General features: G+C 38.1%; 1 protein-coding gene across 2 annotated transcripts; it reads right to left on the reverse strand.

The window, feature by feature from the left end:
* Positions 1-7,764: 7,764 nt before the first annotated feature.
* LOC141647663 (origin of replication complex subunit 3) lies at positions 7,765-25,080 on the reverse strand. Of its 2 annotated transcripts, none has more exons than XM_074455947.1 (18): positions 24,659-25,080; positions 24,312-24,385; positions 24,018-24,218; positions 23,330-23,504; positions 22,845-23,014; positions 22,627-22,754; positions 21,528-21,801; positions 21,338-21,415; positions 19,631-19,707; positions 19,457-19,541; positions 19,151-19,323; positions 17,826-17,895; positions 15,835-15,920; positions 14,920-15,006; positions 11,579-11,654; positions 11,053-11,180; positions 8,708-8,884; positions 7,765-8,176 (listed from the first exon to the last, which is right to left on the reverse strand). In XM_074455947.1, the coding sequence occupies exons 2-18, from the start codon at positions 24,381-24,383 to the stop codon at positions 8,071-8,073; spliced, it is 2,163 nt and encodes a 720-aa protein (XP_074312048.1). In that variant the 5' UTR covers positions 24,384-24,385; positions 24,659-25,080; the 3' UTR covers positions 7,765-8,070. The 2 variants fall into 2 exon arrangements, with proteins under 2 accessions (XP_074312048.1, XP_074312049.1); XM_074455948.1 differs by having other exon boundaries at positions 19,631-19,704; positions 24,659-24,878.
* Positions 25,081-26,820: the final 1,740 nt, after the last annotated feature.

Genomic DNA, 26,820 nt, shown 5'->3' on the forward strand with positions numbered 1-26,820 from the left:
AAAAAGATGACAAAGCTTCATATGTGATCCAATATGCTTCTTCACTCTTGAATGATGCTCAACGGAACTACACCGTCACGGAAAAGGAATTTTTAGCGGTGGTGTATGCCATTGAAAAATTCCGGGCTTATCTCTTGGGTGCAAAGGTCATCATCTATACCGATCACAAGTCTATAAGGCAACTTGTAGACAAGAAAGACACCAAGGCAAGGCTCATGAGATGGGTGCTTTTGTTGAGCGAGTTTGACATAGAGATCAAGGACAAGCAAGGGAGTGCTAATGTGGTGGCCGACCATTTGAGTAGGCTTCACATCAATGAGGATCTCGTGAAGACTATGGGAGTAGTTGACGGTAGCTTACCACATGAATCTCTTTATTCCATGAAGGCCGTTGAGCCTTGGTATGCCAACCTTGTCAATTACATGGTCACCAAGAAGTTTCCCACCTCACTTTCATCTAGTCAAAGGAACAAGATCAAGTCCGATTCTAGATTCTATATATGGGATGAGCCATATTTATGGAAAATGTGTCAAGACCAAGTCATCCGACGTTGTGTACCGGATGTAGAAATCCCATCCATCCTAAAGCATTGCCATGAGTACGCTTGTGGGGGTCACTTTGGGCCTCATAGAACGGCACGTAAAATCCTTGAGTGCGGGTTCTATTGGCCCAAGTTGTTTAAAGATGCTCATATTTTCGTTACTACTTGTGATAGATGCCAACGTTTTGGCAACATATCACGTAGGAATGAAATGCCCCAACAACCGATGCTTTACTTGGAAATTTTTGATGTTTGGGGAATAGACTTCATGGGGCCATTCCCTAATTCCTATGGATACATATACATCCTCTTGGCGGTCGATTACGTGTCTAAGTGGGTGGAAGCCATTCCCACGAAATGTGATGATGCAAAGACGGTGCAAGCATTTGTCAAAAGCAATATATTTTCAAGGTTCGGCTTCCCAAAAGCCATTGTGAGTGATAGGGGGACTCATTTTTGTAACAAGGTGATCTCAACCTTACTTCAAAAATATGGTGTGCTTCACAAAGTTTCTACGGCATATCACCCCCAAACAAATGGCCAAGCGGAAGTCTCTAACCGGGAGGTTAAACACATCTTGGAAAGAACGGTCAATCCCGACCGAAAGGATTGGAGCAAGAGGCTTGAAGATGCTCTTTGGGCTTATAGAACGGCTTATAAGACCCCAATCGACATGTCCCCATATAGGCTAATTTATGGGAAGGGATGCCACCTTCCCGTAGAAGTGGAGCACAAAGCCTATTGGGCAATCAAAGCTTTTAATCAAAATGTCGATGAGGCGGGATTGCACCGGAAGCTTCAAATCCAAGAATTGGAAGAGCTTAGGCACAATGCCTATGACAATGCTAGCATCTACAAGGAAAAGGCTCGGTCTTGGCATGACAAGATGGTCACAAGAAGAGTTTTCAAAGAGGGAGAAGATGTGTTGGTTTTTCAAAGTCGTCTCAAGAATTTTCCCGGCAAGCTAAGGTCGAAGTGGTATGGGCCTTACAAAGTGAAGAAAGTCTTTTCCCACGGAGCGGTGGAGGTGGAAGACCCGACCTCGGGAAAAGTTATAAAGGTAAATGGGCAAAGGTTGAAACATTACTACAAAGGAATCGAGCTACAAGGTGAAGAGGATCTTCTTTTAGAAGATCCAATTTACAAAGATTGATTCTCCAACATTGACTAAGTCGAGCCATCGACGTTAAAAATACGGCACAAATTTGTAAATATTCTCTTTTTAGTGTAGAATTTCCCGTTTTTATAGGTAGAATTTAAATTCGCGTCATTTATCATTCCGTCATTTACATTCTTGTTAATAATACTTGCATTAACATTCATGAAGTTACTAATCCTTCTATGAAGTTTAAAGTTGATTTTTACACCACCTCGGGAAGCGTGTCATCGGTGAAGTGACGGAAATGTGGATGGGAAGTTGAATAGAAGTTTGTTAAGGGAAAGAGCAAGGAAGAGGTGAAGCTTTAGTAGCTAAAATTTTGGTTTTATACCAAAATTTAGCTAACAAAAAAATGCGACATCAGGGGATTTTGGCAGACTGCCATACCCATCGGCAGTCTGCCACGGCAGTCTGCCAAAACCACGGCAGTCTGCCGTTTTTGCTACAGTACGGGATTATTCTAAACTTACCCACGAGACTCCCCTTTGTTCCTCATTTCAGAATTTTCGAGCACCTCCAACTCCCATCTCCCTTCAATCATCCTATTTCCACCCAAATCACCCAAAATCCTTCCCAACTTTCATCAAATCTTCAATCCTTCACTCTTTAGGCCACCGTATTCCCCTCACAAACACAAAATACCTTTGATTCTACCAACAATCAGAAATTTCCCCCAAAATTTTGAAGAACCCTAACTTTGAAGACCTCAAATTTCAAGCTTTCAGATTGGAATTCAAGGGTTTAAGACGGGTTTTTGAGCAACTAGGAGCAACAAGGAGCATTATTTTTGTGGAATCCGGGGAGGTATAACAACCAAACTCTACTTTCATTTGTCTTACTCTCTTATAATCCGAATTTCTTCTTGTTTTAGAGAATTAGTTGGATTAGTTGTTGCCTCTTGATGTTATAGTTGTTGTTGGTGGAAAAATTTTCTGGGTAAGGCAAGACAAACACCAAACACAAGCTTTTGAATTCTTCTTGAGCTAGTGCACACCAAGTGTTTGGTGAATTGTCTCAAAGAGTGAAAAATTTTTGAGTGCCATATTTTGTGTTGTTTGTGTTGTATCAACTCTCTTGTAGGTACAAGAATGTCAAGCTTAAACCCATTCCGAAGGCCAAATAAGAAAAGGGTTGTAGAGGAGACCGAAAATGTGGGGGAACCAATTTTTACCGGGGAGGAAGGGTTAGATGCCAACCAACTCAAAATCTTTCAAAAACTCGGCCTTCACCAAAAACAACCTATCAAAACCACCCGTTTCCTTTCCCCCGAGACTCTAAATGCCCTAGGCATGGGCACTCTAACCCGGACTATGCTTGCTAAGGTGGGTCTAGAAGACTACTTTGATGATGGGTTATGGGATTACACCTACACCTCCTACACCCGAGAGTTCCTTTCTACCTTGACGGAGTGTAATGTGGCGGAGGGAAGAGAGAAAAAAATCCGGTTTAGAGTGAATAGAAAGTGGCACACCCTTACCCATACTCAAGTGAGGGAGGTCTTGTCCATTTCCAAACCCCCATCTCCCATTCTCATGCTCGGGAGTCGGAGTGATGCGGCTTGGACCGATATTGTAGGAACCAAAAATGCCAAACATGACAACATGATTTCTTATTGCACCAACCCCGTGGTACAACTCCTCACCCGCTTCATAACCACCATCTTCTATGCCATAGGAGAACCCACTAAGGTCAATGCAAAGATCCGAGCTACCATGTGGACCATGCTCCCGGAGGGGGTAGGAGTGGCCGATTGGGTACAACTTTTTATTGATGCATGCATGGTTCACAAGACCAAAAGTTCGGGAGGGAGTATCAATTGTGGGGGGGCAATCACATTCTTTGTTACGCATTTTGATGGGGACATTGATGAGTCCCAAGACATCTTCAAGACTAAAGGTCTTCCCTATTACAATGATGTGGTCCTTGAGGAGTGTAAGATGTTCAAGAAGGTGAAGGATGACCCCCTTAAGGGGTATTGGTTGGGTCCCGACAAGCAAAAATACTTGAGGCTTCCGAGGCCTAAAAATTCTCCTTTGCCAAGTGGTACCCATGGTAGGAACTTCTATTGTCGTATGGATATTTCGGACTTTACCTCCGATGAGGATGAAGAGGAGGCACCAAATGACCCTCCCGTGGACATGGACACCCCCATGTATGAAGCGGGGGAGGGCTCTCATGACCCGGTTGCTCCTTGGCAACAAAATATGTACGATTATTTCAAAGAGACAAGAGAGGTTTTCACTACCATAAGTGGACGTGTGGAGAATCTCCATTCTTGGCAACAACAACAAACGCCACGATTGGAGAATCTAGATCAATGGAGAAGTGTGGTTGATGATAGGGGGAAGTTGATAAAGGAGGCCGCAACAAATCAAACGGCTTTGATGAGGGAAATGATTGCTAACCAAGAGGCTAACCGTCGTTGGCAACAACAACTTGACCAAACAATGACGGCCAATGCCAACATGTGGAAAGAGCAAAATGAGTGGAGAGGCCAAATGGACCACCAATTTGGGGTCCAAAATGAAAGATATCAAGAGTATGTCGAAGATTCATACTACGATGCAAGGACCCAAGAAGACACACTTGGGATAGTTCGTGGTCTATTTGGCATGTCTCTTAACCCAACCATCCCACCCTTCATCACCCAAGAAGATGTGGACCAAAACTATGCCCGGGCCACAAGAGAAAGAGAACGAAGAGAAAGAAGGTGGAAGAACCAAGGCACCTATGATCAAGAGGGTGCCTCGGGTTCTCATTCTTGAAGAAAAAGTTTGTGACTCCTCCACATTGAGGACAATGTGGAATGTAAGTGTGGTGGAGGAATTTGGATTGTATTATATGTAAACTTCTTGTTGTTTAATGTTTAAAAAAAAAAAAAAAAAAAAAAAAAAAAAAAAAAAAAACACGAAAATCCCGGCTAGGTGAAAACCCACAAGGGTGGGCGCCTAGGCAAGATTGGGAAAGGTGGCCGAGGACGGGATGAAAACCCGAAAGGGCATTCCGGGCAAAATGAAGAAATGAGTTGCGAGCCACCGTGAGAGGAAAGGAAAAGCTAAGGTGAAAACCCGAAAGGGCACCTTAGGCAAAATGAGGGATTTTCACCAAAAAAAAAAAACAAAAAATTGAAAAATTGAAAAAAACGCACCACCAAAAAGATGGAGGGATAAGAAGGGAGTGATAAGGAGGGTCTTGGAAGGAGGTTAGATTAGGATTTAATTTCATTTTGAGTCACAAAACTTGTCCCAAATCGGTGGATTTTTGCTTTGGCTATTTTGGTTGTTGAATTACATAGGTGTGTGGCCAACCAAGTAGCATGATCTTACTCTTTATGGAGTGATAAGGGGGTGAGATAAGGGGAAGATAAATGATTTGGAGGATTGATTGGGTCACTTTGTTATTGCCTTGGGATAAGGCAAGAGTGGCCACTTCTTCTTTGGTGATATAAGAAGGGTGGAGTTGCGTGATGTGTCGGAGTTGGAGTTGTGTCGTGTCTTGTGTGAGGGATGATATAAGGAGGGTGAGTGAGAGGAGAGTTTGTGTCACCTTTGAGTCTAGATTTTCTCTTTAATTGGTGGTAGTTCAAGAGGGAGATATAAGGAGGAAGAGGTGAGGGAAGAGTGATCATTTAATCCCACACCCGCTTATGGACTTGCCGAATGCTTTCTTGAGTTTTACTCGGGACGAGCAAAAGTCCAAGTGTGGGGGAGTTTGATAGAGTCAAGAAGTGTCGAGTCACTAGGGCCTTCTTAGGCCAAGTATGCTTTTAATTAAGGGTCCTTTTGTCGGAATCAAGAGTTAATCTTCCCGTCCCGATGATTGTCATAACTAATGCGTTTTGATTCATGTGTGGAGCTTCGTATGAGGATAGAACCCGGAATCCCAAGAGCGAGCCTCTAGCCACACTAGTAGACAAGCAATCACGCGGAGACGACCTTACATGAACCAGTTACGGAGCCGACATTCCTTGCTAGGAAGCATGAAGGCTAAGTAGTGAAGAACCCGTGTTGAGGAAGTGAAGAAATAATTCGTTCCAGGCTCTTTTGGCAGACTGCCACCATCAACAGCAGTCTGCCACGGCAGTCTGCCATCCAGACGGCAGTCTGCCACTCATCAGGCAGTCTGCCGTTGTGCTGTACTCGTGACTTTTATTAAGCCCGTTGGCTTAAATTTAAGCCCAAATCCCGTATTACCCTAGATTCGTGTGCAGCCTTATAAATAGTTCACATTTTGGAGACCTAAAAATCATCTTGCTTAGTAGTAATTCAAAAAGGCTTGTGTGTTAAGAAAGCTTGGAATTTTAGGAAGGAATTTGTAATCTTTTAGTTTGGATGTTAATCTTTCTTCATTTCTTGGGTTTTTCTTTTTTTTTTTTTTGGTGAAATGTGAGTGTAATATATATATATATATCAAAAGATAATTACAAAAGTTTATCAAGCCAACATAAGTAAATTATCATTCTACTAGACGCATTTTAATAAACCAATCTCTCTCAGCCTGTGTTAGGGTAGCTTTTTCCAAGCCTCGAACTCGTGACCTCATCTCATCCATAATCATCTTTGCCACACATTCAGGCCGTACCAAAACAGCTTCATTCTTGCTTTTGTTTCTCTGTTTCAGGACTGGTAGAGTGCACTCAACATCATAGCCGATCGCACCCCTCTTTGCGCCTTTGTTCCCGTCCTCTGCTCACACCAGTGAACCACATTCCTCATGGGGAAATCCCATCTTGTTTGCCTGTTTAATTCTGTGATGACCCTTGTGCTGTACGTGCACTCAAAAAACAAGTGACCTGCAGTTTCTTCGTCCACTCCACATAAGTAGCATTTGTCCTCTATGTCCAAACCAAAGCTCTTCAATCTAGCAACCGTGTTCAGAGCTTCATGAGCAATAAGCCACCCCAAAAATTGATGCTAATCTTTTCCTTTCTTGGTGTAATTCATCCAAAGTCTCCAACTTTGGTATTGTAAGACTCTTTTAATCTCCTTTTATTTATCTAATGATCTTTCCTTATGCTTAATCTTCATGTTGAATGAGTTTATGTTTGGGTTGGCCATCCATGCTTCTTATTTGTTCAACTATTGCAAATTCTAGAGAAATTGTTTAATTTATCTAGGATTGTTTGGAGCAAGCTTGTTGTATGTTGATTTGGTTTAAAGGATTCATGCAATAAGTAGGAAATTTCATGTCTTTTCTCATTTGTATGGTTTAATCTTGTGAGAATTGATCCTAGCTTCTTGTCTTGGCACAACTCTTAATGCTCATGTTTGATTTGCACTCATGGTTTAATGAATTGTTGATTAAACTTGGAGGACATGCTTAGATGGTTAAATTTGTGCATGTTATTATCTTGACTTGAAAGTATTGGGTAGAAATTAGAAGGAGAAATATTAAAGAGTTAAACTTTACCATTGTTGGTTACAAAGGAAGTCTCTTAATTATTGAATCATCTTGCTCACCAAGTGTTTGTCATATTGCTTGTTAGAAAAAGATTGCAACTTTACTTTGTTTTCATGTTACCAATTAACTCAAAAACCCCCCTTATGTCTCTCTATTGTTCGCCATTGTGAATAACCATTGTTTGTCCATAGCTTTGTCATTAGTAGTCAATAGTTTACATTTCGAGTTTTTAGCTTAAAAGACCTTCTCTTGGGACCGACCCTTGCTTGCACTATATTACTTTATCATTTGGAGTAGTCTAGAGTATAGCTTGGCTTATAAATTGTTAATTTGGTAGGTTAATTCTAGCTTTTTACGACACCTAGATTGTGCTTATCAACCTACCAACAAAGTGTGGAAATAGTTTTTTCTTTTTACTATCCGAAGTCACTCATTTATCGGCCAGTTGCAATAAAATTAGCTAAAGTTTCATATCTCATTAAACAAATTCACTATCTTGAAGCCATGGTTCTCATGGAGGAGTCGATTTCCAGGATACTATTCCTATCATCATAGTTCATAGTTGTAAAGACAAATTACTCATACTTGAGTGGTGGAACATCATAACTTAGCATGGTAAGTACATACTAATTTGGATCAATCTTGCACATATAAGACCATCAAATGGAAGACTTGGGGTGAAAAAATAACCTTCAAAATACACATCATAGTTAACAAAAAATGCTACCCACAACAGAGATGATTATCAATGTCTTTGCTAAATCTTACTATGGTAGCTGGAGGAGCTTCAGCCAGTGCAGTCCCAATTAATATAAACGCTACATGATCTACAAATTGCCATGAACTAAGCAACAATATGGATAGTACACTGCAATCATGCAAATTACGGGGTATAAGTTAGCTCCATCCATAATAACTCATGTCAAAGAAGCAGAAACACAAAAGCACAATGCATCTTTCATGACTCTGGTTACAGCCCAAAAGCCACTCTCTGCACATAATCTGGGCGTCTTTTGCTAGGCATCCGAAGCAATCCTGTAATCTGTAGCTCTGAAACCGCCTTACAGAACCGTGCTCTATGATGAAAAGTTAAGGATGAGCAGACAGTATTTTTTTGTACTCTCTAGTCTCCGTTTATAAGAGCAACAATCTAATAAAGGCTAAACCAACAGTAACCTTTTCGAAACATGTTTCTGCAGTTAAATCACTTGTCAGCAAATGGATTTGCTTAAATTCAGCCACAACCACTATTTGGATATCAACTCAAAATTCAAAAGAAAAAAAATGAAGCCTCTATATGAAAGGTATTTAAGGAATTTCATCTTCCATCATGACCTATTTGAAAGGTGGGTTTAACTTGTAAGATATTTTAGAACTCTTAGTCATATGTCTACTAATTTTGTCTTGCAACAACTTCTTGTAGGAAATAACAGTTGGTCTTTTAGAAAACTTTCAAACAAACTAGCTCACTACATAACCCATTTAATTTCTAGGAATTGCTATTTAACTAGAAATCACAGTATCGATCCGTCAAAAATGAAAAAGTAGGCACACAGAATGAACAATGAAAAGTAATGCACAACGTAAACTTGAATTTAAAAGGATACTGGATAACTGATTCACTGTCGCTTTGAGGATGATTAGCGTCTTTCCTTTTCTTAGGAGTTGAGGGACGCTTTGATTTACTGCTTGCTTTGACTGATGGATTTACCATAATTGCCTTGAAAGATTGGTACCAGTCATGGACGTTAATTATGTCACCATGCTCTTGAGCTAGAGTATACCTAAAAATTAGAGTTTTATCAGTGACAATCAGTAAAATGAGAGCAGAAAGTCAAAAACATCAAATTCTTAGGATTCACAAAATACAACACAGGAAACATATCATAACTATGCTGAAGAGGAATTTGATGAATCACAAGTTCACAACTGCATTACAAATTCCATAACTATAGTCCCCTCGAAGAAGCAGTAAGAAATTAAGACGCAAACAAGGCATTCATTCATCCACGGTTAAATTTTGAACGCAGATATGAACATCTTCAAACATCTAAGAAGTGCAAGATGAACACCTTTTTCTAAGCCAAACAGAAAGGGTGTTCTCAAATGAAATCAAAGTCTACTTTAAAAATAGAACAAAAACCTAGTACAAGAGAAGCAGAATTGTGGTACACAAAAGGCACTAACTATGTCAATTGTTAACTGCACCAGCACAGATATAACGAAAGGTTTACAAATAGAAATAACATAACAACAACAGCAACAACAACATCAGAGTCTTAATCCCAAAATGATTTGAGGTCGGCTGACATGAATCATCCTTTAGAACTGTCCGTGGGTGAACACACACCTCAAAAATGCGAAAAAAATAGAAAAGAAAATGTGAAAAACAAAAGGGGAGTGAAACATAATACAAAAGCCAGGTAAACTTAAAAGTTTTAAAATCGAAGTCCGGATTTCTTTTATAAAAACTTAGAATTTAAATCGAGAATAAACTATAAAGATTAAAACGATTTTGAAAACCTAAGTAACATAATGACAATAAAAAGGCAATACAGTGCAAACAGCTAAATAGTTAAAAACATGTACTCCCTCCTTTTTTTCTTTAAAAAAAAAAAAAAGAAATGTTTACTATTCTACCCTTCACTCATTTCATCTCAACCCACCATCCTAAATTCCTACCCACCAACACCAACAGACCAACCCCACCCCAAACGTACCACTACCACAACCAAAGGCCACCTTCAACCCCCTAACCACCATCCAACACCATCGAGGAAAGACGATCGGCCTGACTTTATAGGTCAGCCACCACCACCAAAGATCACATATAAAACCATGACACCACCACACGAACCCACAACCACCACCTGCAAACCCACCCACAACCACCAGTACCAACGAACCACCTGTGAAGCCACCCGCAAACCACCCATCACCACCACCAGATGTGACCTGTTATGGTGACGAAGAGATTGAGGAGGGGCGGAGAAGTTGATTACTGGTCTGGATTACGGAAGGTGGTGTGCGGTGGTGTGGACATTCCAGTGGTTTGGGTTTAATCAAATCTTCCACGGTTGATGCCTGATGGCACCAGATATTAAAGTCAAGATTTAGTTAGGGTTTAAGTCGATGCACGGTATTAGTTGAAGGTGGTCGAAGGAGGGAAATGGAGGTGGTTGGTGATGACTGGAGGGCATTGTTTGGTGGTTGGTGTTGATAACCAGGGTTACCGGATTCGCTTGAGTACCCTACAAATCGCGAATCGTTAAGAGCGAATTCTATTATGTTGCTTACTAAAAGTACACATAACACACATTTTGTAAGAGCGAATCCCGAACCAGTAAGGCCGTACTCATAGCGAATCTGGTAACCATGTTGATAACAATGGAGTAACAGGTGGAAGCAGTGTAGTTATAAGGTCTTATGGTGTCTGGGCCGGGGCTAATAAATAAATGGCAATTGTTGTAATTCTAGTAAGTTGATAGGGGTAACTTAGTAAAAAGACATTTAAAATTTACTATAAAAGGAAAGAAAGAGAAGTGGGAAAAACTTTCCATAAAGGAAAGTGGGAAGAAAACCAAAAAAAGGAGGGAGTATATAGTATAAACCAAGGAACAGGTCATGTTACTTGGACTTGAGCGGTGGATACAGGTACATGTCCAAAAGTTAGATTCATCACGGCTCAAATTTTGACATAGGGACTATTTTCTAAGCTAAGGAAACAGATAGCGGAGCATGTCTTCGAATCAACTTGATTCAAAATCATACTAGTATTTCTTTGACTCTCTTTCTCTAGTTTGCCCACCTTTTCTCTTTGCTAAGGAACTTGGTCAAGTTGGGAAGTGTTGGGTTATTTGGATTCACATTCCATTACCATATCCTGAATGCCACATCAAACACGGCCATGACAGCAGATGAGAAAAGTCAAAGTAACATGGTAACTACTCACAAAATTGTGGTGTCATGAAGTGATGGTAGCAGTCTGTTACCCCTGTTGCAGCAGCAGCTACAGTGCATATACTTATGGAACTCCAAAAGATCGGCTTGAATCTTTTTTCGAGGATCTCCCAGTAGCGCCTAAGACAAATTCAGAAGTCAACTTTGAGATCTTCAAATAATTGGTGGATTCATTTTATTAGAATTTCGAACAAAACCATGACCAACTAAAGGATCAATACAATTTCAAAAGATACATCAATTGTTATCCGAAAAAAAAAAAAATTTAAAAAAAACATCCAGTATATTGCCCTGGTCTAGAATGCAATCACTGCAGCAGTGATAAGCACTCATTCCAGTTCTCATCCATATGTCGGACATAATTGTCAGGACTTGGGAGTATGTGTACATGCACAACGACAATAAGCACACATAACCCCTGAGATTTAATTCTCTCTAACATCTTGAAAAGAGTACTCATTACTGTAAAGCTGTTTTAAGAAAGCCTTTGCAGGCTAAAAGCCGAAATCTAAACTTACTATTTGAAGCTTGCCGACGCCTTTAAAGCATAAGATTTCGTGAAAAGGCAGACCTTCAATGGGATTCATGTGATCTCTGTGGGAATAAAAATATGAGTGTCAATAAAGGCAATCATGAAGGCTCATCAGAGAAACATTGAACTTAGTTCAGCACACTGATCATCAATGGCAGGCATTCAAGAAACAAATGTGTAAGAACCTAGTTCAAAGACACCGGAGTTGTTTATCTTAAACACTTGATCAAGGGAATATCTCATTCTGACAATCAGAGACGGAGACAAAGAACAAAAACTTTTACTTCCATAGAGTCTGATTGCCAACTTTATCAAGTCCAAAGTATTTCACAACAGTAAAGCAGTGCTTTCTGACCTTCTTCACTCATAAATAACATTTCATCCAAGTTCCCAAAATTGCGTCAAAATTCACCTAAATATTTGTCATTTGTTCTACAAAAGAGATAACTTCAGCTGTCAGGTCAAACTTCAAAACTTTAGAGTTTGTGAAGTTTAGGAATTCGACTTCTGAGGCCTTAGTTGTTGCAGAATTAAATATGGCAGCGGACCATCCCAAACTACTTGTGCTAAACAAATTCAGAGCTCATTTCTAGTGTTTATGATGCTTCAGATTTTGGAAGAAATATGCAGAAAGGTCGAAGACATGTTTTCAATCAAACATGATAGGGTTTTTATTGAAGGGTCCACAGACTTCACGCTCCAGAGTACCATAATATCACTTTGTTAAATGAGTAAAAGAAGTTGAAAAAGTTAAATTTCAGATAGAAATAAAGCTGAAAGTTTTCGATTTCGTCCCAGGTTCATAGAAGGAATTTTGATGAGAACTGATGTTCTGTATACAGCGTGGTCAAATGAGTGTATAACTTCAAATTTCGCATAAGATTATACCAAGTATGCCTCGCTGAAATAATAGTTACTGAATACAAATTACAAAGTAAAGTCTTAAAGGTTATGCTGCAAACAAGCCCAAAAGAGGTTATATGCTCATTTAAGGGATCTAAGCCAGCAAAAGAACAGGATAAGTGTTACTTTGCTACCAGAATCTAGACTATATGGTCTATATCGCTGAATAGATTAGAACACAAAGAGAGTATAAAATACAAGGTTAGTTACAACAGATGCTATATGACAAGTCTAATACTCCCCCTGTTTCATTTTATGTCATTTTAGGATTTTTTCACAAGGAAAAATCACTGGGAATATTAAAATATTAGTTAAGCATACTAAATACGTCTTGAAAATAGAAAGAAAAAAAAACATGAATCTTTGTATCTCGTCTTATTTTAATCATATATACTAACTTTGGTTTCTAAAATATTGCATGAAAATTTGCAATTGAAGAGAACTTCGCTGGAAATGCAAATGACAAATAAAACGAAACAAATTTTTTCTCTAAAAGGAAGTGTAAAACGAAACGGAGGGAGTATATCTCATAACAATCCTAAACATTAAGAACATCCAAAGCTGCTAATTAAGTTTCTAAGTCAGGAATCTCTTCCAGAGGTAGCTCAACTAAGCACAACAGTGCCAACACCAGCCACCTGGTGCAAAACCCCAGCAAAGCACGAGAGTGCAGAGATCCATAGAGTCTATAATCCCTCTTTTCCACTGAGTTCTTTAAACTTTGGTCTGGCACAATTTTTAGGAGCAGACTAAAGATGGAAGTGCATGGAAAAGGAGAATCCCAAACTTTCGTCAGAAATTGAAAGTGTAAAGTCCCAAATGGAAACGGTAAGAATTCAGTGGCTTAGTGGAACACAAAGACTAATTCATAAAAAATTCATTGTCAGCTAACAAGAAAGGTTAAGGAATCATTATTAGTATGAGGAAGTGAACCAATATACTGAACACCCTTGTGCAAGTCTTCTCAAACCACCACACGCTAGTTCACATCTTATCTTCAATAAGGGATACAATTATGCAAATCCTACCATCTTGATAACTATCTCATTCCTTATATGACTAGTATACCCAATGTACTCCACGCATCTCTACCACATTCACCTTATGAGTACGACAATTCTTTACAACGTAGCACTTAGTGCCATACATGATACAAAAATATCAGCTTAAATTATTATCCGGGATAAAATGAATAGTGAAAGAGAATAAACTGCTATGTAAGATATATAGAGTAAGCATGACATAACGCATTAATAACCTTATCCAAGTAGACAAGCCAATAAGAATAGATATTCCCTAGAACCGCTTGAGAGGACAACCAACAGTCTCTAAAAGTATTGTTAGTCGGATGGTCAGCCCTTAAACTCCACCTCAAGTTTTAAGGTGATTTATAAATTCTATGTTGCCCAGAGTCATTTAGAAGTATCCGACACGGGTGTGTATCTAAGAGTCGGGCTCGGCCATTTTTATGAAAAATATGCATATTTTGGCTTAAAATGAGGCGTCAGAAGTGTCATTCCCTTGTCCGAAGTGTCGAGTGTCGGACACGGTTACATGGGGAAATTAGAAGAGTCGGAGTAACAATTATAATTACATAGATGCAGCACACTGTCATTTCTTTCAGTCAGTCTACGCTCTTGATGTGGTTACCAACATCTTCAACAAACTGGCCATTGCTATAGATAATTAACCCAAGGTAGTTGAACTGCGTTTATATGTATCATGTTAGCCTCAGAACTGACCAATATAGCATCTATACAAGGACATAAGCTTGTGTATTATTAAACTGTAACAGGCTATGAAAAATACTTGATTTTAGGATCGAACCGATACAGCCTGATACAACGCCAACAAAACTAAGATGGCTAAATAAAAGTGATAAACAAACAGGCTGGAATAAGCCATGATCATTGACGCAACCAGCCAACCACCCGTATGACAAGACAATGAATGTTTCAGCAATTTGCTGCACATAATCACACAAGTAGTTTCCTGTAGTGAAGCGTTGATGTCATCAGTGAGCCTACATCCCAATTCCCAAGTAAAGTCATATTGTGTTATTCAGCTTATAGGCTCTAGATTCTTTCAGAACTCTTGATGAGTCCATATTCATAAGTCGGTGTTGAAACCTTGTTTTAGAATAAACTGATCCATTGTAACAACACCAACATCGAATAGGATGAATGACAGCTGTCCTACTTAAATTTACCTTGACAGCTAACTGCCACAAACAGAGAGGAACACATTGGATACTTTCAATGTAAGCCAATTTCATTATAATATGCAGTCAGCATGAATCAACTGACAATCTTACTTCACTTGGAATGACTCCATTAAAAAAGGTTTACGTCAAGAGGAAAACTAAGAAATTACCAAAGAAAAGTAAGAACTTTGTGAAAATATACTAGGAACAGAATGCATTACCGAACCATCCATTCAATCAAAGCAACTGCTTTTGCATTGAGTACACCTGGATTTTTTCCTGAGCTATGACGTCGTAAAGAATTTCTCCTGTTCAGCAGATTGCAAAGAAAATTGTTTGAAACCATTGCCAAATGAGAAACGATGGCTTTAGCACAAAAATCTACTCCCTCCTTCCCATTCAATTCTATACATATTCCTTATTTGGATATTTCATTCGATTCTACACGTTTCTATTTTTGGTAAGATTTGTCTTGATAAAAGACCCCAAAACTCTTAACCCACTTATTTCGTGGGACAAGTGAAAGGGTCTATGAGTAAGTTTAGTGCTTAAAAGACACATTACCCCGCTTATTTTACTCTACCTAAAACTTTGAGCAAAAAGCAAGTGCATAGAATTGAATGGAAAGTAGGGAGTAGGTTAACTTTTAACTAAAAAATATACCCTAAGGTGCAGATCGTTGGGTGTCAAATGAAAAAATACTGTATATGCTTATACGATGAAAAATCATAGGAAATTGCTGGAGAAAAGGAGACTGTAATAATCCCCAGCGTGTGTTGAGAGGAAAGAGAACACTAGTGTCTGGATTACATGCGTCATGAAGTTGAAGTTTTCATTGAACAGTAAGAATTACGGCTATGATCATAGGGTAATCCTTATAAATATTCTGAATTTTTCACAATCAGTTGAAAGATTAAAATAATGGCCATCCAAAATATTCAAGATCACAGACAATCTCAATCTCTAACTTATTGTGCCTGTATCAGGAATTTGCTCTTTCAAGAAAGGGCTTACATCATGTGCCTAAATGTCACAGAAGCCTATCATTGTATTGTTCCAGTCATGTATAAGATAGTGTGTTTTTACAAGAAGGGACATAGTAAGCCAATTTATAAAAACACTATATACAAACTTACGAGGAAATATCTGTCAAATCACATCCTGAGCTCTTGTTGCCTAAAGATTTCATCATATATTGCAGCTCCTTCACTTTCTTGCAAATCTACGTACAGCAGAGGATACATAGAATATGAATACCAACGTAATACAATGAACTGAAGTCGTCAATACAAAGAAACAATAGGGACATCAAAACATGCGTATAACAAACCATGTCCGCACTGTAGAAACAACTTAACCAAAAACTCACGACAACATAACCCCGGTGCCTCAAAGGCTCCTCCAACCACGTGGTTGCTGTGTTTGGTCTCTCCACATAAGATCCCTTGAGTAGAATGGTTTTCTCAAGTTTATGGGTTGATAATTGTAGTGAAATTATATTTACACAAGATTTCTACAATGTATGTGATATTGGCAAACCCATAGGTTGAAAACAAAATAATACCACTGATGATAAACTTTGCACTGTTATCTGGAGCTTAGTGTTGAGCCATATCAAAGTATCACATTAACACTTGTCAATTCATAGAGCGCATGTATGGTGGATTGCGGTCATAAAATAAATGAAAGGTTGAGGAATGAGGTACTAAGGAAAAATCCAAGTTCATCTTCTAAAGAAAATGTAAGTGTCGTCAAATAGACCATAATAGACAGAGACAAGTGATGCATCAATTAGGAGTTTTAGTAAATAGTGAGGAAGTAAGAGATTGCTAGAGGTAGAGAAAGACTTAATTCAATGTATAAGGGTAAGTAGATGTAATTTTGGTCTACTTGTGGTCTACTTGATCGAAGTAAATATGTGTTGGAAAGTATGATGACGTTTGACTTTATTTGCTTATTTGTATCATTTTACTTATCATTTGTTTATATTTTGGATTATTTTTCTTTTTGTCTAAATTTTTAATCCTATCCTAACAAAATGTTTTGCAGTACATTTAACTCCTGATTTTCTTCGTACATATCTCTCTACCAAAACTTTTACTTGACTCTAATTTGACTAACTCAAATTTTTTCCCTACATTTAAGAGGAGTTGGTACTTTCTACTTACTACTACAACAATGACAATACCACTTGTACAGTTGTACCTCTCTGATATGGGCTAATTCCACTTGTACCCCTACTTTTCAGGAAAGCCCACTTACCTCCAACTTCCGAGTTATTCTCACATATACCCCTTAAGTATAGTAAATGATGAATGTTGAGGATGAAGTGGGGTAAAAGGGTAAAAGATGAATGTTGAAGATGAAGTGGAGTCATATAAAATGAATTTGGAGGGAAAAACGATGTTTGTTGGAGAGAAAACGAATATTTCAATTAGGGTATCATATTGTTTACATAGCCCTTAACATCTTACTTGAGGGTACTTAACACTTCTTCCCCACTTCATAATGACATGCGAGAATTCACTTATGTCTTAATTGCTGATGCTTAGCATTATGATGTTGGAGTGTGGACTTTCCTTAAAAGTAAGGGTACAAGTGAGATTAGCCTATACTTGAGGGGTTATAAGTGAGAATAACTAGTAAATTGAAGGATACAAGTGGGCTTTCCTAAAAAGTAAGGGTACAAGTGGGATTAGCCCATAACAAAGAGGTACAAGTGGGAATTTCCCTAGAAACTAATATTTGAGGTTTCCTTGTTTTGTTTACCACTTTGCAATAGGAATTTCCTTCAATCAATCAAGTACTTTATAGAAACTTCGAAAAAAATTCTAAATGGAAACTAAGTTTTAAAGTTTAATTGCCTTGTTCAGCATAGGTTTTTCCTTTTCTCCATATTTTAATTGCTTTCCACATAAGTGATGATTATACACACAGAAACATGTAAGGCGACCTTAAATCATTTTGAGATGAATGCTTAATTGATATTATTGTAGAATGTGTGAGAAATAATCTTCCCAACAAGCAGATGTTAATTTTTACTAGACAACCTCCTCTCTCACCTACACCGTGAAACATATAGAATAAGCAATAGATCAGTGTAGTGTCACAAGCATGATATTCATACCTCACAAACGTCATTTGTACGAGTCTCCCAACTCCTAACCAATTCACAGAGAGCTGTGGGTGGAAGATCCCTGATAAAATACACAAAATACCTTGTTACAAAAACAAACAAATAAAAGCAGTGGAGAATATATGTGTAATATTACACTAAAATAGCTAAATAAACCAGCCGAAATAGTTGCGTAAAATAATATTTTTGATACATGTAACAGTCCCAACAATAAGACGTGATATGACTCGAACGGCAGAAGTCTTAAACTCAAGCTTTTGGGAATGCAATAGTGCTAAAACCTGGCTTACCAGCTTCACTCAACCGCCAGCGAATCACAAATCGTTTCGAGCATGTTCGATTATGGCACTTACTTAAAATCTATGTAATAAACGCTCTAGAAGAGCGTGTCAAATAGGATGTGACGTATTCATAGCGAACTAGACAACCTTGGTTAGGAGTAAGACTCACAAGAGAATGTTTTGTAGCGCTGTGGTCCTACCTGGCTCAAATGGAGAGGTCAGCACAAAGTGCTTGCGGTCAGTGGTCAAAAGTCATGGCTGTTAATTGACCATCGGGACTGGTGGTCAATTGTCAGGGCTGGGCAGGGTATGGCAAGGGGCAACATGGGTTGAGAATTGAGATCATCTGAAAGTGCATCTCATTATGGTAAGGCAGAATAATATTGTATTATTAGACAAAATGAGGTTTATTGATTACAAAACATACTCTTTTGCAGAGTTCAGGTTAGCAAAATGACTCAGTTTAATTTGTAATTTGGATAGAATCGCCACTGATGCATTACTCTTCCTGAATGAAATTTGTCAAGTGAAGACAATCAAAATGGCATTTTTGCTCCATAAGTAAAAAGTAGAGCTGTGAGTTGTGATCTATTCACACAACTACATGATGAAAATAACAGCAAGTTTGTTTGGATTTAACTTACAAGAGCCATTAGTTATTCAGAAACTAAGGTAAGGGGGAAAAAACAAAAAAAAGTACTCAATCAGATATTCTCTTAAGCAACTAACGAAGGAGTTTAATATATCTGGCTAAATTAGATGCCTTGGGTATGTATTACAACAAAACTTCTGAAGAGAAACAAAAAAAACTATACTTTGTTTATGCATTATGCACATGGCCAAGAACGAATGTATGATCCTCTCCATGGTTTTTAGAGTGAGGTGCTGAGAGAAAAATTAAGGGATAACAGTATAACACGAACACCAACAAATATAAATTTAGCAATGTAATCTCTCATTTCATAAGGTCTTCCAGAAAATTGCACACGCAAACAAATTTTGTCTCAGTAATAATCAGCAGAGAACGATACCTACCTTACCTTCTGCACTGCTTGAAAAATTGAGCCTCTCCTAAGAGAATAACCGAGACATGGAGAATATGTTCTTCCATCATGAAAAGTGCTGGAACTATGGGGATCAGGATCAAGGGACTCGCAGTACAAATCTAGCAGTTGTATGTTTACAGACCTTCCTGCATCATATAGACACTACAATTGAATGTTATCAGTAATCAGTAAAGCCAGCACAAAATCATAAGTTACCACTGGATTATTCGCCTCAAGAGTACAGGGTAGAACCTAAGAAACTGCATCAGGGAAAGAAAGAAGTTCAAAACCCTACCATAATTACAGTGGCCCAACGCTTATGGAGGCTATTTAGCTCTGATAAAGCATCAACCAACTTCTCAGTGGTTACGCCACCAACTCTGTTAAGCAAATTGTGACTCGGTCAGTATCAACAGCACATTAGATCAGCCTCAGTAGATACTTTATATAAAAAGGCTTCTCCACAGACCTTCTGCAAGAAGTAAGTTGAGAAGCATAATTTAAAACCACGTCCTTCATTAAGGCACTATCCTCCAGCCATAACTGCTACAAAGAGAAAAGTTGGTTTACAATTGATCAATGGTAGTTTAATACAGATTATTAATACAAAAGTATGTAGGAAATCATCTCAGAATCAAGCAGTCAGAGATGGTCAACAGCTAAATCTTGTCTACACATATGAAATTATGCACCATACATGAGAGAAGCTACCAAGTGCATTTCTATCCTCATTCTTCAGATACAAGCAACAATATGTAATATAAAAAATTCTGCTTCTGCGCCATAAACAAAATTTAGCAGAATATCAAAACTCCACGTCATCCATGGAGATAAAACAAGTTATAAGTTGTGGATGAGGTAACAGTTTAACAGTTGGGAAATATCATTATTGTGATGTCGCAGATGTGGTGTACTGTAGTGCGTCAAACTGTGTAACAATTGTGTGTACACCTAATAATATGAAAGTTGAATTGAATTCTCATGTTTTTTTAGTCTAGTTATACTTTTTAGTCACTATTAAAACCAATGCGCACACCACTGCTGAATACACATGTTTCCCTTTCTATTTCCCTGTAAAATAGTGGTTGATGGAGATTAAGCGTAAATAATGGGAAATTAACGACAATATTTGAAATGTTGGTTGATGTGGCCTACATATCGGCATTTTTCCATAGGGCCTTATATAACGGAAATAACATGAAATTGCATTTACATAACTTAACTGAGGCACTTAAATACCCTATTGGCATCTAACTGGTTTAGGCTTTGGAGTAAGTTGGGGGTGTGCTCAAAAGGCGAAAAAAAATGCACTCTCTACTTGGAAGAAAAGAATTAAAAAAGGTTGGGTTGCCGAAGTTTAGAAGATGTTTCCTTTGGCTATATGGTGTATGTTAGAACATGCAAATGGGCCCGAACAGAGGAAAGACGGACCACTCGACAACACAAAGGAGGTTCCATCCTAAACCAATTGGCAATAGAAGGAGTAGCCCCCTTGGTTATAAAGTGGTACAATCTCTCTTACTCCAACAATGTGGGACACTCACATGTGGGTGGATTTTATATTCAACAGTGTACATGGATTGAAATCAACCCATATTTTTTATGATGTTGCCTTTTCATATCAAGATTTCAAGTTTCATTTTTGAAGCTATTATATATTGGAGCCATATGCTACACCCAAATCGAAACTTGTCTTTTCGTTTTTTTTTTTTTTGTAGATAAGATTATGTGTGATAGTTTGAGAGCATAGTTATGCATCTCTCGTTGTGTATATGGGGGTCACATTTTCAGTGTCTTTTTTGACATGGTCGTCACTCCCCATTGTGTCTTTTTGTAGATGGATGCCACGTCTATGATATATTTTGTACATGGGCATCACCCCCTTGGTTTTCTCTTAATTAATACTATATATTATCAACAAAAAATGGTCTTGCGGCAAGTAAAGATACAAGCATAATCACGTATAACTATGTAACAGTTTGTGTTTATAAACCAGAATGTGTACATCCGGAAACAGCCCCTATGTATTGTCAGCAGAGGGGTAATGTGATGTTTACATAACAGAGAACTCAATGAATGGGTCATACATGATATCCAGTGATTCAAACCAACATGCAGAAAAATTTGCACAATGTCCCAAGTAATTATTTATATGTAGGGAGACAATGAGTCAAACCTTCAAATCACCTTCAGCAGCTAAGTGTTTCATCAGGAAGCTTAGAGACTCTGTTGAGAAATGCTGCATACAAGCAATCTGGGAAAGAGTGATTGCACGACTGTCAGGGAGAACAGAAGCTCCATGGTCCAATAAATAAGGACCACAAAGAGGGGAACTTGAGTATGCTGCATTTATTTTAGATAAATACCTTTAAAGCTCTAACAAAAGATGTCAAGGTTCCATCATGCTTCAGGAAATAGTCTCTTAAGAAATGGGCCACCTTGTAACCAACTCTGAACCACGATGAGGGTCGAAGAAGAACAGCTTCAACAATAGCATTCATTCTTTCTGATGGAGATCCCAACAGGAACTTACTAGTACAAAGTTGTAATAGCGCATTTGAACATAGCAAATTTCTCAGCGAATCAAGTGTTGTTGCTATGCCCATTACTAGGATAACGGGAACTTTTACCACCCATTCACTGGCAATGCAAAAACTTAGAAATAAGATTCACTAAGACCTAATTATTGAAATAGTCAATGGAAACATCTGTTTGATTCTTACAAAGAGTCCTCAGTTTTAGAAGGCACAAGGCGTACCAAGGCGAAAGGGACCTGTAGCGAAGATTGCAAGGCGCAAAGCAAAGGAGCACACCTCTTACACATGAAGCTCACTGTTTTTGCTAATAAATATGTATTTTCAAAATTAAAGTTTGTGCAACAATATTCTTTTGATTTTATTTAAAGAGGGATAACATGTAAACGAGTAGAATTTAGAGATCATGTGGCAATTGGAAGGCAAAATAAAAGAATTAGAAGCAGAAAATACGGAAATTTTATAAGTGTGCTTCGCTAGTTGCACCTTATCTACAAGGCAAAGTAAAGACGCACTAAGGCATTTGGGCTAATGCATCACTGACCCTTTTGGTTAAGGTGCGGCAAGATGCGCTTTTTATACTAAAAAGACAATAGAAGATAAATCAGACAATCACATCCTTTTTTTGGCTGTTTCTTCATAAAAATAGCAGAATTTTTCCATCAGAACAACAGTGAGTCACTGACGTCAGACAGAAGCATCCATTCAGATTTTAAACACAAAAAAGGAAAAAAAAATAACGAGAAAAAAAACTAGTGTACAAATAAAAAGGATGTTCCGCTTCCACTTTAAACTTGACTATTGTAAAATCAAAAATGCATTCTGCATTGTCTTCGAATTCCTTAGTCAAATCATCAAACTTTAAGAGCTTAAACAAGCTAGTCATTGAATCTATATTAGTAACAAGAGCTAAGCTCGGAATGAAGAATACCTTAGCAACAAAATGAAATCAGATAAAATGGCACCACAGCACCTCTCAGTATCTTCAATAATTATAACCAATGGCTTATACTCCCTTTGTCCAGAGTACCATGATGCCAGGGTGGACATATCTGCACCCTAATCAATTTCCAAATAAAGATCACCATGAAGTGCAGAGTGTGTGGCTAAAGAATCTTCTGGGTAACAGAATAAAAGCGAAGAACTTACATCGAGTGTGGTCATCAAAAAATGCCTCAGTAAGCGAGTTAAACAACCACCAATGCCATTTTTGGCTGAGAAGTCTGGTGATGACATATTGGCAACATGGCAACCACAAGACTTCAAGTGATTACCAAGTTCTTCAAAAGTGAGCTGATCGTCAACAAACTCTATGTTTTCTGCAAATGGCCAAAATACTTTGTGAGTAAACACTCAACAAGGCTACATTCATGTGATCCCTAATCCCTAGAGTCCTAGACAATGCACTTGAAAATAGAAGACAAAATGGAGATCCATGAGGCTCTCATGGGAGTTTAATTCTTCATAAATCTAACTGCATGAAGGAAACAGTTGAACATGGCAGAGCGAAAATATAGACTGCAGATGAAATGAGAAGGTATTCAAATGCCAGAAAATCTGAGGAGGCTGAATTTGTATATTCATGCAGATACAAGGGCAGGCAATGACTTGGAAAGGCAGTAAAGAAGTATTACTAGTATACACAAGCCCCGTATAGATCTGTTTTGACTTGGCATCAGTGACGACAGGATACGGACGAGTGGCCTCAGCAAAGCCCAGGTCTCCATGCAGACGAACTGCTTTAAATGATTCATGAGCCCATGCATTGACTTCGTTAAATATGGTTACGTTGATTTCCCTAAGCAGGCCCTGCTAGGAGGAGAAATATCCATGAGTGAATTACATTGTAAAACCAGCGCGGTCAAGTGATGAAAATTAACATGCAGCACATCGTATAGTCACAAGAATCTTGAAATTAAGATGAGCTATCTCTAAGAAAAAACTAGAGAGCACTTGAATGCCTTGTTATATAGGTCCGCAACAAAGACATTAAATAAAATGACAGCATTTTCATAAAAACGCCTCAAAACTCACCTTTCAGTCACAACTTCACAAGTATTCATAATGTTTCACAATGCTGCTTGACTAAATTTCTAAATTCTTTTGCAAGTTAGATTTAAGTTGACAAGGTGAGAATGATGCATCCGAAGAAACAAGCATGTGTTCTCATGAAGCTTGTCCACAAAAGATCGATATCCTATGTTTACTACTCAATATTCTATACATCACAATGTTTTATGTTGCACATCATTCTTCAGGTGTCACTGGCAATAATGAAAATAACAAAAGACAATAATCGATAGAGAAAAGACCTAATATAACCTTAATCATAGTCTCAATGTTAGACCAAACGGAATGAAAAGCCTCGATCCTCAAATGACCTAGACCATCATCTTCATCAATGTCGAGATCATCTTCTCCCTCCAAATCCTGAGGAACACTACTAGGAGACTGCTTGTGAGACAAGTCAATCTTTCTCCGGGTTTTAGGGCGTGATGATCCTTTGTGAAGAACAAAGAAAGGCTAAAAAAACAAATGAACAAACATTAAAACATCAGAATTTGAGCTTTCAAGTATCGATTACTTAACAATGTATCTTAATATGAACAGACTTGCCTGTGGATTGTTATCTGCATTTTCAACAGGTGGTGATGAGGTCGACGGAGAATCGCCATCCGATATCGCCATCCCTAATTTGTGGTAATCAAAAGGAAATTCATTTACTTAGATATAGTTCTAATGGTGCACAAAGTAGAGAAGTTTAAGAACGTTACTAATTGGAAAGACCTAACATAACTAAAAAATGCAGAATATCGACGAAATGAAACCTTAATCAAAGTAAAGTAAGCAAACGAATTCGTAGATATAAAAGTAAATGCATACGGAGTAATTCCGAATCAAAATTAGGGTTTGATTAAACGGAAAATAAAAAGGTAAAACAGAAAAAATAGACAAAAGCTTACCAAATGGAAGAGAGAAGTAATGCTTGATGATGAGCAGTGAAGAAGAAGAAGAAGAAGAAGAAGAAGGCGGATAGCAGAGCGCCAAAGGACCAAAGCTTCAAGTTAGTTCACTGATGATGTGACTATGAGAGTCCATTTACTGTCCAATTTATTTATATTTAAAAAATTACACGGGATTAAATATTCAGCCATTAAATTAACAGCCTGTTTGGGAACACACATTTGATTCTTAAATCATAATTTGGCTAAAATCCTCTGTTTGGCAACTTCACAAAATTTGCATTTGGATTTGAACAAAATTTTGGAGAATTTGAAAGAAATTCAAATAGGCATAAGTCAAATACAACCTGTCATTCTAAAATCTCACGCCCAAAACACTGTTAGTCCATACTCCATTATCCAGCCGCTTCTCGCTCTCTTTCTCTTCACTCTTGCTTGCTTCCCCAATTTCATGGTTTTATTTACACCTTCCCCCAATTATTAATAAAATAAAATATAAAATATTTGCGATTTTTTCTCTATTGAGATGAAGGATTGATTATTTTGAAGATCGGGTAAGATCCAATTACCAGAAAATTTCAAAAAATTGAGGTTTTGGATAATTAGGATTTTTACATTCTAATACTATCTGATTTCGTTCTTGTCAAAATCAAAATCATGCTTGTTGCAATCATAATTGGGTTGATTATTGATTTATTAATAAGAATTGTTCAATTATTTTTTTGAAGTGAATAATCAATAATTATTTGGTAATTGTACGCCTTTTTCCTGTACAATTTACTCAATTTTTACCTATTGAATTGGTAAAAATTAAGTTTATTGCCATATTTTTTATTTTTTATTTCTTATGAATTTCGAATTTGAAATTCTTTGTTTCCCCAAACAAGAAATTTGGATTCATGTTTCTGTATTTTAAATTTTGCATTTGAAATTATGATTTACAAATCAAATTAGAGTATCCAAACACTACCTAATGTAATTGTTAAATACCGCGCACGATTTTACTTAATCCTACGCATTTTGTCTCTTTTTTCCATCACTATCCTTCATTAAAAAAAACAAACAAACAAACAAAATTCAGTTCTTTTTGTCTCCTGACCACCCATCCCGTAGCCCCTCACCACGCCACCGACCACCCACCCTCTAGCACCACCGACGACCAAAACTCTCGTCGGCTAACCTGCGGCGTCGACGACGTCACCCTACACGCGACTCATACCTTCCCCTTCTCCTTTCTCCCTTCCTCAACAGTCAACACCTCCATCGTCAACTCGTCGTTGAGCCTCCTTTCCACCGATCCGCAAACACCGTCCAACATCGTCGACCCTCCACGAGCAACCGACCAAATCTGTGGTAAGCCATTCTGCGCGCGCGACACACCCCTTCCCTCTTCTTCAACGCCTTCATCTCCCTCGTCGAACCTCCCTAATCACCTATTCCGAATCTCCTTCATCGGTCAGTTTATGGCGAAATCCGGCAAGTGACGCGGCAGCAGGCAGGTGGGGCGTGGGGCTTCCATGGTGATTTTTTTTTGGGGGGGGGGGGGAATTTCTAGGGTTTTTAATTCTCTTCTGTTTCTCTCCCTTGATTGGGGAGAAATGAGAGAGGTATATACGGAATATCTGGCAAAAATGCGCGGGATTAAGTAAAATTGTGCGCAGGATCCTAAATTAAAAGTAGTTGCTCATTCATGGACAAAAATTATTCTTTTATGGACTTTTTGTCATCACTTTTCCATAACTCACCATCCCCTCAAAAACAAAATAAACAAACTCTCTCTAATTCTCTTCCCCAAAATTAATCAAATCCGTTAAATTACTCAATTATATACATTAGTTCTCATGTTGATCAACTAGTAATTCAAATTTATTAAATTTATTAACTATTAAATTAGAGAAATTAAATTGATTTACACGAATGAAATTAGGGTTTGAAGAAATTATTGAGAACGAAAAAGGGAACACGCCTGTACAAACTACATGGCATACATCCAATAGAATTGACGGGGAAGGGACCATGCTCATGGATTAGTATCAATAAAGTACTTTGGGAGGCTCGAATGCATGGCAACTAAGTTACCAAATTCTCACTTTGCTTTACAAACATCACTGTATAATAAGAATTGATAAGTTTGCGCATGGATACCGCTGCAATTGTGACGT

The sequence above is a fragment of the Silene latifolia genome, chromosome 3, assembly GCF_048544455.1.
Source record: "Silene latifolia isolate original U9 population chromosome 3, ASM4854445v1, whole genome shotgun sequence".
In the NCBI taxonomy this organism is placed as follows: Eukaryota; Viridiplantae; Streptophyta; class Magnoliopsida; order Caryophyllales; family Caryophyllaceae; genus Silene; species Silene latifolia.